This window comes from Oncorhynchus tshawytscha, linkage group LG08, assembly GCF_018296145.1.
Source record: "Oncorhynchus tshawytscha isolate Ot180627B linkage group LG08, Otsh_v2.0, whole genome shotgun sequence".
Classification (NCBI taxonomy): Eukaryota; Metazoa; Chordata; class Actinopteri; order Salmoniformes; family Salmonidae; genus Oncorhynchus; species Oncorhynchus tshawytscha.
The window spans coordinates 63728280-63741509 of record NC_056436.1 but is presented as its reverse complement, the minus strand read 5'-3'; the positions used below and the strand labels follow the sequence as shown (position 1 = coordinate 63741509).

The 13230-nt window shown below is 47.0% G+C and overlaps 1 protein-coding gene across 1 annotated transcript in view; it reads left to right on the top strand.

Annotated features, from left to right (window-relative positions):
- Positions 1–13230, top strand: part of LOC112256125 (protein diaphanous homolog 1) — a gene marked incomplete in the record, with an annotated part of 252305 nt that overhangs the window by 189661 nt on the left and 49414 nt on the right. Inside the window, 5 exon segments of the mRNA XM_042325804.1 lie at positions 686–925; positions 1372–1501; positions 1637–1761; positions 7754–7918; positions 9831–9963. Of these exon segments, the coding sequence (XP_042181738.1) occupies positions 686–925; positions 1372–1501; positions 1637–1761; positions 7754–7918; positions 9831–9963 (793 nt within the window).

Here is a 13230-nt window from a genome sequence, read left to right as displayed (position 1 = left end):
TAAACAACAGTGTTAGACATGGCCTGAATCAACCACAGTGTTAGACATGGCCTGAATCAACCACAGAGTTAGACATGGCTTGAATAAGCCACAGTGTTAGACATGGCCTGAATAAACCCTACTGAGCCTACTCAAACACTACCAGCAATATGATCCTGCCCGTCCCACTTTAAAGGAAACATCATGTATAAAGGCTTTATAGAGCATTCATAAGTGCAAAAAGCTGTCATAAGCACATAAACGATGCTTCACAAACCATCTATAACACACTCCTTGTGTGTGTCATGGTCCCCTCTCTCCTCTCCAACCCTCTTCCCTCTCCAACCCTCCTCTCTCTCCCCTCTCCAACCCTCTCTTCTCACCTCTCTCCAACTCTCTCCCCTCTCCAACCCTCGCCTCTCCAACTCTCTCCCCTCTCCAACTATCTCGCCTCTCCAACCCTCCCCTCTACAACCCTCCCCTCTACAACTCTCTCCCCTCTCCAACCCTCCACTCTCCTCAACTCTCTCCCCTCTCCAACTCTCCCCTCTCGCCAACCCTCCCCTCTCCTCTCTCCAACCCTCCCCTCTCCTCTCTCCAACCCACCCCTCTCCTCTCTCCAACACTCCCCTCTCTCCAACCCTCCCCTCTCCTCTCTCCAACCCTCCCCTCTCCTCTCTCCAACCCTCCCCTCTCTCCCCCTCAGATGTCGACAGTGAAGCGTCTGAAGCCCCGACTGACGGCCATCTTGTTCCGGCTGCAGTTTGAAGAGCAGCTGAACAACATCAAGCCGGACGTGGTGTCCGTGACGGCGGCCTGCGAGGAACTGAAGAAGAGCACCACCTTCTCCCAGCTGCTGCAGATCATCCTGCTGGTGGGTAACTACATGAACGCTGGTTCCCGCAACGCCAAGGCCTTTGGATTCAGCATCAGCTACCTCTGCAAGGTGAGAGACACGTCATGGCTCTACAATACTACTATTTTACTCGCTTGTTAGAAAAACTAGATTAGTTGGAATTTTAATTTAGGAGCACCAGTGATTACTTCACTGTACCGCAGCCCCTGAGAGCCATGGAGAATACACACAGACCCCAGATTCATGACCGTCATGCTTGCACCATTACTACAAAGAAAACGGCTTGTTACTGCAAATATTGTTCATTGTGCTCCTAAATTTCCGTGTGCTCCTAAATTTGTCAATTTAGGCACACGTGTGCCTTGTAAAAAATGGTCAGCGTAGAGCCCTGCATGGACATAACCACGCACAAAGAGACACACGCACATATCTACAGGCAGTGTGTGTAACAGGGTAAACATGTATTTAATAAGCCAACGCTGCGTTAAAGGTTTTAAAAAGTGGTGTACTTTAGAATCTGCTGTTTGTCCAATCAGCTGCGGGACACCAAGACAACTGACCTGAAGCAGACTCTCCTGCACTTCCTGGCTGACGTGTGTCAGGAGCAGTACCCCGACGTCCTGAGGTTCCCTGACGAACTCGTTCACGTAGAGAAGGCTAGCCGAGGTAACCATGGACTCCACCTAACACCTATCCTCAGAACTAAACACTAGTACCAATACTCTCACACACTTGTTTCCTCTCCTCATCCCTGTTTCCTTTCATGACACACTGACCTGTCCCCTCTAACCCCTGTCTCAGTGTCGGCTGAGACCCTGCAGAAGAACCTGGTGCAGATGGGCTGTGCGTTGAAGACTCTGGACAAAGATCTGGAGACCTTCCCTCCTCCACAGAGTGATAGGGACATGTTTGTGGAGAAAATGACAATATCCTTTACTACTGCAAATCAAATGTATTTATATAGCTCTTCTTACATCAGCTGATATCTCAAAGTGCTGTACAGAAACCCAGCCTAAAACCCCAAACAGCAAGCAATGCAGGTGTAGAAGCACGTTGGCTAGGAAAAAACTCCCTAGAAAGGCCAAAACCTAGGAAGAAACATAGAGAGGAACCAGGCTATGAGGGGTGGCCAGTCCTCTTCTGGCTGTGCAGGGTGGAGATTATAACAGAACATGGCCAAGATGTTCAAATGTTCATAAATGACCAGCATGGTCAAATAATAGGTCTGGGACAGGTAGCACATCCGGTGAACAGGTCAGGATTCCATAGCCGCAGGCAGAACAGTTGAAACTGGAGCAGCAGCACAGCCAGGTGGACTGGGGACAGTAAGGAGTCATCATTCCAGGTAGTCCTGAGGTATGGTCCCAGGGCTCAGGTCCTCCGTGAGAGAGAAAGAAAGAGAGCATACTTAAATTCACACAGGACACCGGATAAGACAGGATAAGTACTCCAGATATAACAAACTGACCCTAGCCCCCCGACACACAAACTACTGCAGCATAAATACTGGAGGCTGAGACAGTGTGGCCCCATCCGATGATACCCCCGGACAGGGCCAAACACAAAGGATTTAACCCCACCCACAGCCCCCACACCATTAGAGGGATATTTTCAACCACCAACTTACCATCCTGAGACAAGGCCGAGTATAGCCCACAAAGATCTCCGTCACGGCACAAACCAAGGGGGGGCGCCAACCCAGACAGGAAGTTCACATCAGTGACTCAACCCACTCAAGTGACGCACTGTCACTGTCAATCAAACTTAGTTAGATCATTTTGACCTCCTCTAGTCCAATCAAACTGAGTTCGATCATTTTAACCTCTTCTAGTCCACTCAAACTTAGTTCGATCATTTTAACCTCCTCTAGTCCAATCAAACTTAGTTTGATCATTTTAACCACCTCTTGTCCAATCAAACTTAGTTCGATCATTTTAACCTCCTCTAGTCCAATCAAACTTAGTTTGATCATTTTAACCACCTCTTGTCCAATCAAACTTTATGTAAGGTGTCATTTCAAAGCATCTCCACACATCTTACAAATTACGATCTAGACAGGAAATATTCTCTGTCGTTTCCTGTAAGCCTTTCCATGCTGAATGTGTGTTTGAGTGTGTATGCTTATGTGTGTTGGTGGTGTGTGTAGCTCTGTGTGTTGGTGGTGTGTGTAGCTCTGTGTTGGTGCTGTATATATCTGTGTGTTGGTGGTGTGTATAGCTCTGTGTGTAGCTCTGATGATGGTGTGTATAGCTCTGTGTGTTGGTGGTGGTGTGTGTAGCTCTGTGTGTTGGTGGTGGTGTGTGTAGCTCTGTGTGTTGGTGGTGGTGTGTGTAGCTCTGTGTGGTGGTGGTGTGTGTATAGCTCTGTGTGGTGGTGGTGTGTGTATAGCTCTGTGTGGTGGTGGTGTGTGTATAGCTCTGTGTGATGGTGGTGGTGTGTATAGCTCTGTGTGTTGGTGGTGTTTGTAGCTCTGTGTTGGTGCTGTGTGTATCTCTGTGATGATGGTGTGTATAGCTCTGTGTTGGTGGTGTGTATAGCTATGTATGTATCTCTGTGATGATGGTGTGTATACCTCTGTGTTGGTGGTGGTGTGTGTAGCTCTGTGCTGGTGGTGGTGTGTATAGCTCTGTGTGTTGGTGGTGTGTGTATCTCTGTGTGGTGGTGTGTATAGCTCTGTGTGTTGGTGGTGTGTAGCTCTGTGTTGGTGGTGTGTGTAGCTCTGTGTTGGTGGTGTGTATACCTCTGTGTGTTGGTGCTGTGTATAGCTCTGTGTGTTGGTGGTGGTGTGTGTAGCTCTGTGTGTTGGTGCTGTGTATAGCTCTGTGTTTTGATGGTGTGTGTGTATAACTCTGTGGTGGTAGTGTGTATAGCTCTGTGTGTTGGTAATGGGTGTTGGTGGTGTGTATAGCTCTGTGTTTTGGTGGTGTGTATAGCTCTGTGTTTTGGTGGTGTGTATAGCTCTGTGTTTTGGTGGTGTGTATAGCTCTGTGTGTTGGTGGTGTGTATAGCTCTGTGTGCTGGAGGTGGTGTGTGTATAGCTCTGTGTGCTGGAGGTGGTGTGTGTGTGTCAGTACTGGTGGTGGAGGTGGTGTGTCTGTACTGGAGGTGGAGGTGGTGTGTCTGTACCGGAGGTGGAGGTGGTGTGTCTGTACTGGAGGTGGTGTGTGTGTCTCTGTGGTGGTGGTGTGTGTATAGCTCTGTGTTGATGATGTGTGTATAGCTCTGTGTGTTGATGTGTGTATAGCTCTGTGTGTTGGTGGTGTGTATAGCTCTGTGTTTTGGTGGTGTGTATAGCTCTGTGTGTTGGTGGTGTGTATAGCTCTGTGTGCTGGAGGTGGTGTGTGTATAGCTCTGTGTGCTGGAGGTGGTGTGTGTGTGTCAGTACTGGTGGTGGAGGTGGTGTGTCTGTACTGGAGGTGGAGGTGGTGTGTCTGTACCGGAGGTGGAGGTGGTGTGTCTGTACTGGAGGTGGTGTGTGTGTCTCTGTGGTGGTGGTGTGTGTATAGCTCTGTGTGGTGGTGGTGTGTGTATAGCTCTGTGTTGATGATGTGTGTATAGCTCTGTGTGTTGATGTGTGTATAGCTCTGTGTGTTGGTGGTGTGTATAGCTCTGTGTTTTGGTGGTGTGTATAGCTCTGTGTGTTGGTGGTGTGTATAGCTCTGTGTGCTGGAGGTGGTGTGTGTATAGCTCTGTGTGCTGGAGGTGGTGTGTGTGTGTCAGTACCGGTGGTGGAGGTGGTGTGTCTGTACCGGAGGTGGAGGTGGTGTGTCTGTACCGGAGGTGGAGGTGGTGTGTCTGTACTGGAGGTGGTGTGTGTGTCTCTGTGTGGTGGTGGTGTGTGTATAGCTCTGTGTGGTGGTGGTGTGTGTATCTCTGTGATGATGGTGTGTATAGCTCTGTGTTGGTGGTGTGTATAGCTATGTATGTATCTCTGTGATGATGGTGTGTATACCTCTGTGTTGGTGGTGGTGTGTGTAGCTCTGTGCTGGTGGTGGTGTGTGTAGCTCTGTGCTGGTGGTGGTGTGTATAGCTCTGTGTGTTGGTGGTGTGTGTATCTCTGTGTGATGGTGGTGGTGTGTATAGCTCTGTGTGTTGGTGGTGTGTAGCTCTGTGTTGGTGGTGTGTGTAGCTCTGTGTTGGTGGTGTGTATAGCTCTGTGTGTTGGTGCTGTGTATAGCTCTGTGTGTTGGTGGTGGTGTGTGTAGCTCTGTGTGTTGGTGCTGTGTATAGCTCTGTGTTTTGATGGTGTGTGTGTATAACTCTGTGGTGGTAGTGTGTATAGCTCTGTGTGTTGGTAATGGGTGTTGGTGGTGTGTATAGCTCTGTGTGTTGGTGTTGTGTATAGCTCTGTGTTTTGGTGGTGTGTATAGCTCTGTTTTGGTGGTGTGTATAGCTCTGTGTTTTGGTGGTGTGTGTGTCTCTGTGTGGTGGTGGTGTGTGTATAGCTCTGTGTGGTGGTGGTGTGTGTGTCTCTGTGTGGTGGTGGTGTGTGTATAGCTCTGTGTGGTGGTGGTGTGTGTATCTCTGTGATGATGGTGTGTATAGCTCTGTGTTGGTGGTGTGTATAGCTATGTATGTATCTCTGTGATGATGGTGTGTATACCTCTGTGTTGGTGGTGGTGTGTGTAGCTCTGTGCTGGTGGTGGTGTGTGTAGCTCTGTGCTGGTGGTGGTGTGTGTAGCTCTGTGCTGGTGGTGGTGTGTATAGCTCTGTGTGTTGGTGGTGGTGTGTATAGCTCTGTGTGTTGGTGGTGTGTAGCTCTGTGTTGGTGGTGTGTGTAGCTCTGTGTTGGTGGTGTGTATAGCTCTGTGTGTTGGTGCTGTGTATAGCTCTGTGTGTTGGTGGTGGTGTGTGTAGCTCTGTGTGTTGGTGCTGTGTATAGCTCTGTGTTTTGATGGTGTGTGTGTATAACTCTGTGGTGGTAGTGTGTATAGCTCTGTGTGTTGGTAATGGGTGTTGGTGGTGTGTATAGCTCTGTGTGTTGGTGTTGTGTATAGCTCTGTGTTTTGGTGGTGTGTATAGCTCTGTGTTTTGGTGGTGTGTATAGCTCTGTGTTTTGGTGGTGTGTGTGTCTCTGTGTGGTGGTGGTGTGTGTATAGCTCTGTGTGGTGGTGGTGTGTGTGTCTCTGTGTGGTGGTGGTGTGTGTATAGCTCTGTGTGGTGGTGGTGTGTGTATCTCTGTGATGATGGTGTGTATAGCTCTGTGTTGGTGGTGTGTATAGCTATGTATGTATCTCTGTGATGATGGTGTGTATACCTCTGTGTTGGTGGTGGTGTGTGTAGCTCTGTGCTGGTGGTGGTGTGTGTAGCTCTGTGCTGGTGGTGGTGTGTGTAGCTCTGTGCTGGTGGTGGTGTGTATAGCTCTGTGTGTTGGTGGTGGTGTGTATAGCTCTGTGTGTTGGTGGTGTGTAGCTCTGTGTTGGTGGTGTGTGTAGCTCTGTGTTGGTGGTGTGTATAGCTCTGTGTGTTGGTGCTGTGTATAGCTCTGTGTGTTGGTGGTGGTGTGTGTAGCTCTGTGTGTTGGTGCTGTGTATAGCTCTGTGTTTTGATGGTGTGTGTGTATAACTCTGTGGTGGTAGTGTGTATAGCTCTGTGTGTTGGTAATGGGTGTTGGTGGTGTGTATAGCTCTGTGTGTTGGTGTTGTGTATAGCTCTGTGTTTTGGTGGTGTGTATAGCTCTGTGTTTTGGTGGTGTGTATAGCTCTGTGTTTTGGTGGTGTGTGTGTCTCTGTGTGGTGGTGGTGTGTGTATAGCTCTGTGTGGTGGTGGTGTGTGTGTCTCTGTGTGGTGGTGGTGTGTGTATAGCTCTGTGTGGTGGTGGTGTGTGTATCTCTGTGATGATGGTGTGTATAGCTCTGTGTTGGTGGTGTGTATAGCTATGTATGTATCTCTGTGATGATGGTGTGTATACCTCTGTGTTGGTGGTGGTGTGTGTAGCTCTGTGCTGGTGGTGGTGTGTGTAGCTCTGTGCTGGTGGTGGTGTGTATAGCTCTGTGTGTTGGTGGTGGTGTGTATAGCTCTGTGTGTTGGTGGTGTGTAGCTCTGTGTTGGTGGTGTGTGTAGCTCTGTGTTGGTGGTGTGTATAGCTCTGTGTGTTGGTGCTGTGTATAGCTCTGTGTGTTGGTGGTGGTGTGTGTAGCTCTGTGTGTTGGTGCTGTGTATAGCTCTGTGTTTTGATGGTGTGTGTGTATAACTCTGTGGTGGTAGTGTGTATAGCTCTGTGTGTTGGTAATGGGTGTTGGTGGTGTGTATAGCTCTGTGTGTTGGTGTTGTGTATAGCTCTGTGTTTTGGTGGTGTGTATAGCTCTGTGTTTTGGTGGTGTGTATAGCTCTGTGTTTTGGTGGTGTGTATAGCTCTGTGTGTTGGTGGTGTGTATAGCTCTGTGTGTTGGTGGTGTGTATAGCTCTGTGTGTTGGTGGTGTGTTTAGCTCTGTGTTTTGGTGGTGGTGTGTATAGGTGTGTGTATAGCTCTGTGTTGGTGATGTGTGTATAGCTCTGTGTTGGTGATGTGTGTGTATAGCTCTGTGTTGGTGATGTGTGTATAGCTCTGTGTGTTGATGTGTGTATAGCTCTGTGTGTTGGTGGTGTGTATAGCTCTGTGTTTTGGTGGTGTGTATAGCTCTGTGTGTTGGTGGTGTGTATAGCTCTATGTTTTGGTGGTGTGTATAGCTCTGTGTGTTGGTGGTGTGTATAGCTCTGTGTGCTGGAGGTGGAGGTGGTGTGTCTGTACTGGAGGTGGAGGTGGTGTGTCTACTGGAGGTGGAGGTGGTGTGTCTACTGGAGGTGGAGTTGGTGTGTCTGTACTGGAGGTGGAGGTGGTGTGTCTGTACTGGAGGTGGAGGTGGTGTGTCTGTACTGGAGGTGGTGTGTGTGTCTCTGTGTTGCCAGGCTGTGTACTCCTTAATACTGTACCTCACAGCTTTGTGGCCAGTGCTAAAGAGCAACATGAGAAGTTGGACATGATGCATAAGAACATGGAGAAGCAGTACTCCGACCTGGGGAACTACTTTGTGTTCGACCCTCGCAAGATTTCTGTCGAAGAGTTCTTCGGTGACCTCAACAACTTCAAGAACATGTTCCAGGTGAGTTTGAGCATTGGCAACCTGAAGGCAGAAAATAGAATGTGCTCCCACCTCATTACACACAAGTTAATGATAAACGCATGTTCTCCTCACCTGTTTGTCTAAATGACATTGACTGTTAGTGGGAAGGTACCGTCTACAGGTATTCCTTATCAGTTAGTGCCATGTAGTACTAGGTACTGCCAGGTAGTTCTGTTATTGTCTTTTAGTATCTGTTAGTATCTGTTAGTATAAGTATCAGGTAGTTCCAGGTAAATAATTTTGTATCAGTTTGTTCCAGGTAATTCAGTTAGTATCAGTTATTATTAGTATCAGGTAGTACCAGGTAGTTCATATAGTATTAGGTAGTATTCGTACCAGGTAAATCAAATGTTATTTGTCACATGCGCCGAATACAACAGGTAGACCTTACAGTGAAATGCTTACTTACGAGCCCTTAACCAACAATGCAGTTTTAAGATAATACCCCCCAAAAGTAAGAGTTAAGAATAACAAATAATTAAAGAGCAGCAGTAAATAACAATAGCGAGGCTATATACAGGGGGTGCTGGTACGTATGTGTCAGGTAGTATTAGAGCCAGGGAGTACAAAGTAGTTCATGTAGTATCAGTTAGTATTAGTATCAGGTAGTGCCAGTTAGTACCTGGTACTACCTGATACTAATACTAACTGGTACTACCTGATACTAAACTATCAGGCAGTTTGTTGTATCAGTTAGTGTTAGTACCAGGTATATCATTCAGTATCAGGTAATACCAGGTGGTATCAGTTAGTATCAGGTAGTACCAGCCAGCTGGTCTGCGCATGATCTGAGGATGTGGCTAAGGATGCCATCTGGGCCGGCAGCCTTGCGAGGGTTAACATGTTTAAATGTTTTACTCACATTGGCTGCGGTGAAGGAGTGCCCGCAGGTTTTAGTAGCGGGCCATGTCAGTATTGTCCTCAAAGCGAGCAAAGTTGTTGTATAGTTGGTCCGCGACGGGGCTGGTTTTCTTTTTGTAATCCGTGATTGACTTTAGACTCTGCCACATACGTCCCGTGTCTGAGCCGTTGAGTACAAGGTAGTTCAGTTCATAGCAGGTAGTACTAGGTAGTATTAGTTAGTATTTCGTAGTGTTATTACTAGGTACTATCAGTTAGTATTAGTATCAGGTAGTGTTATTACCAGGTAGTATCAGTTAGTATTAGTATCAGGTAGTGTTATTACCAAGTAGTATCAGTTAGTATTAGTACCAGGTAGTGTTATTACCAGGTAGTGTTATTACCAGGTAGTATTATTACCAGGTAGTGTTATTGCCAGGTAGTATCAGTTAGTATTAGTATCAGGTAGTGTTATTACCAGGTACTCTCCGTTAGTATTATTATCAGGTAGTGGTATTACCAGGTAGTATCAGGTAGTGTTATTACCAGGTACTATCAGTTAGTATTATTATCAGGTAGTGTTATTACCAGGTAGTATCAGTTAGTATTAGTACCAGGTAGTGTTATTACCAGGTAGTATCAGGTACTATTAGTATCAGGTAGTGTTATTATCAGATAGTATCAGGTAGTGTTATTTCCAGGTAGTATCAGGTAGTGTTATTTCCAGGTAGTATCAGTTAGTATTACTATCAGGTAGTGTTATTACCAGGTAGTATCAGTTAGTATTAGTACCAGGTAGTGTTATTACCAGGTAGTATCAGGTAGTGTTATTACCAGGTAGTATCAGTTGGTATTAGTACCAGGTAGTGTTATTACAGATGCTGGTTATCTTGTTTAGCTGGCTCTTGTTTTGCTGGCTATCTTGGCAGAGGGCCAACTATTGTTTCTCAGTCACACACACACACTTTCTTGTACACACACATCCACTCACACACACACATGCACTCTCATATACACACACACACACACGTCTCTGTCCATGTCCCCTCAGCAAGCGGTGAAGGAGAATGTGAAGAGGAGGGAGTCAGAGGAGAAGATCAGGAAAGCCAAGCTGGCCAAGGAGAAGGCTGACAGAGAGAAGGAGGAGAAACAGAAGAGAAGCCAACAACTGGACCTCAACGCAGGTCAGAGTGCCTGTGGGAGAGGAGTGGGTCAGAGTGCCTGTGGGAGAGGAGTGGGTCAGAGTGCCTGTGGGAGAGGAGTGGGTCAGAGTGCCTGTGGGAGAGGAGTGGGTCAGAGTGCCTGTGGGAGAGGAGTGGGTCAGAGTGCCTGTGGGAGAGGAGTGGGTCAGAGTGTGGGTGTGGATGAAGGCTGTTTTGGGAACTGAACTTCTCCTTGATACCAGTTGGGGGCAGTCGGAGCCCACTGTGCTACTAGATCTGTGTGTGTGTGTGTGTGTGTGTCTGTGTGTGTGTGTGTCTCCAGTGATCCACAGCAGTCCTGAGAAAAGAGCGAGTGAAGGAGAGAGACAGGATATAGATATGGAGGAGGCAGTAGTCTGCCTGTATCATCCACTCATTCAGTCATTGTTGGAACAAGGGATTTATATCCGAGAAGAACAAGAAATAGTGAATTTAAATCCACAAACACGTTTTCTCTCTCTGAGTCAGATTAGATTAATAAAAAAGACTGGGATAGTAACCATCTTATCCTGTCTTACACAGTCTCACACAGCCTCATGCTGAAACACGTACAAACAGACCACAAATCATTGTTGCTCGTTTCCTACACCCTCTCCCTCTCTCTGACCTACTTTCTGAACATTCCTCCTCTTTTTGGCTCCAGTTTGTCTCTCTTGGGACTTCACAATTCGAGTCATCACAATTCCTCTCTGCCACAATGCTGTGTGTCAGTGTGTGTGTCAGTGTGTGTGTCAGTGTGTGTGTCAGTGTGTGTGTCAGTGTGTGTGTCAGTGTGTGTGTCAGTGTGTGTGTGTCAGTGTGTGTGTGTCAGTGTGTGTGTGTGTCAGTGTGTGTGTGTCAGTGTGTGTCAGTGTGTGTGTGTGTGTCAGTGTGTGTGTGTGTGTGTGTCAGTGTGTTTGTGTGTGAGTGTCTGTCTGTGAGTGTGTGTGTGTGTGTGTGTGTGTGTGTGTGTGTGTGTGTGTGTGTTTTTTTTTTCTGTGTGTGTGTGTCTCTGTCGTGTGTGTGTGTGTGTGTGTGTGTGTGTGAGTGAGTGTGTGTCAGTGTGTGTGTGTGTGAGTGAGTGTGTGTCTGTGACTGTCTGTGTGTGTCTGTCTGTGTGTGTTTTTCTGCGTGTGTGTTTTTCTGCGTGTGTGTGTCTCTGTCGTGTGTGTGTGTGTGTGTCTCTGTCGTGTGTGTGTGTGTGTGTGTCTCTGTCGTGTGTGTGTGTGTGTGTCTCTGTCGTGTGTGTGTGTGTCTCTGTCGTGTGTGTGTGTGTCTCTGCCGTGTGTGTGTGTCTCTGCCGTGTGTGTGTGTGTCTCTGTCGTGTGTGTGTGTCTCTCTGTCGTGTGTGTGTGTCTCTCTGTCGTGTGTGTGTGTGTCTCTGTCGTGTGTGTGTGTGTGTCTCTGTCGTGTGTGTGTGTGTGCCTCTGTCGTGTGTGTGTGTATGTCTCTGTCGTGTGTATGTCTCTGTCGTGTGTGTGTGTCTCTGTCGTGTGTGTGTGTCTCTGTCGTGTGTGTGTGTCTCTGTCGTGTGTGTGTGTCTCTGTCGTGTGTGTGTGTGTGTGTGTGTCTGTCGTGTGTGTGTGTCTCTGTCGTGTGTGTGTGTGTCTCTGTTGTGTGTGTTTGTGTGTCTCTGTCGTGTTTGTGTGTGTGTCTCTGTCGTGTGTGTGTTTGTGTGTCTCTGTCGTGTGTGTGTGTATGTGTGTTTGTGTGTCTCTGTCGTGTTTGTGTGTGTGTCTCTGTCGTGTGTGTGTTTGTGTGTCTCTGTCGTGTGTGTGTGTGTATGTGTGTGCACATCATCTCTTTCACCCACATTGTGTCCCTTTCTCCTGATGAGGTTTTCCAGCTGCCTGTTCTTTCCTCCCTCTATTTTCCTTCTACCTCTCTTTCTTTCAATCCTTTCCCATCTTTCTTTTTAAAGGTGCACTATGCTGAAATCTTTATGCCATTTCTTGGTTGCTAAAATTCTAATAATTCCCCGTAATTTCAGTTTGTGAAAAAACTAGCAAATGTGTAGTGTAGGGAATCATTGTACCATCTGAACTCTGTGAAATATATTTTCAGGAACCAAAACTATTATATTTTCAGCTGTTAAAAGCTGGTGTCCAAAACAAAGTAAAATATGCAAAAACCAAACTTTAGCACCGGAAGTATAGAAATAGCATACATAGAACAGATCTTAGACTTGCTTTCAATGAGAATGACAGATCTATAACTCACAATTCTATGTGAATTTGGTCAGGTCGCCCAAAAAGTGATATATTGCAGCTTCAAGGGGTTTTAGAAGGTCTTATGGACAATAATGTACTGTATCTACCTGCAATCTAAGCACTTTGTCCATGTAGTGTGAGGAAAAAGGTAGTTACATTTCAAGTCAACCACTGTGGACTATGTATGAAGGAAATACAATATGCATTCAAAGCTCTGTGTTTGGGTATGCGCAAACACACATGCACACACAATCCATCCATTCATAGCTTTGAGAGTGTGTTGAGTCTTTCATGCATTAGATAAGGCTTACATAGTTGACCATGAAAGGGCTTAGATAGTTGACTGTGTGGGGTGTGTGTGGGGGGGGGTACATGTACATACAGGTTTGAGCTCAGGGTTATTTAAGCACATACACATCTAGTCTGTGTGTTTGTGAATAGATCCAATAAACTGGTTGGTTATTATTAGACAAGGGCTGTCTTTATATAGTGCTTTCTCTAACAATCATCTTCCCACTGACCCTAACCCTGCTTCTCTCATTTTCTCTTTTACCCTTCACACAGTTCTGTACTGTGGTCTGATCTAAGACCTGTTCATACTCCTCACAAGCACCAGGTCTGCATAGTTCCCCAGGTCTGCAGCTAGGTGTCAGTGCTGCATGAAAGGGGGTGTTTTTATGTATTTAGAGGGGGGTTAGCCACCACTAGGGGTGCTGTGGCTCTACATTACAGGCTGTGTGAGAGGGAGAGAGAGAGGGTGGGGTGTAAGAGATTGTAGAACAGCAGATGTCTCAGGAGGATTAGACGGTTTTGGTCCTCAGAGCAGGGGGGGCATGGACCTGCAGAGGAGAAAGGGATCCACAGGAGACAATGATGAAAGGGGGTAGGATGACTGAGTGAGGATGGAGATGCCCTCCTAGATCAGCTCTTGTTGCTGAAGGAGGGGCTGTTGTTTGTGTGTGGTAGAGTAATACCTGTGTGTTCTGCACATAATGATGCCAGGCTTGGGGAGGGGGGTCTATTCTGTCATGCTTATCTCCTGCTATGTCTCTAATGCTGT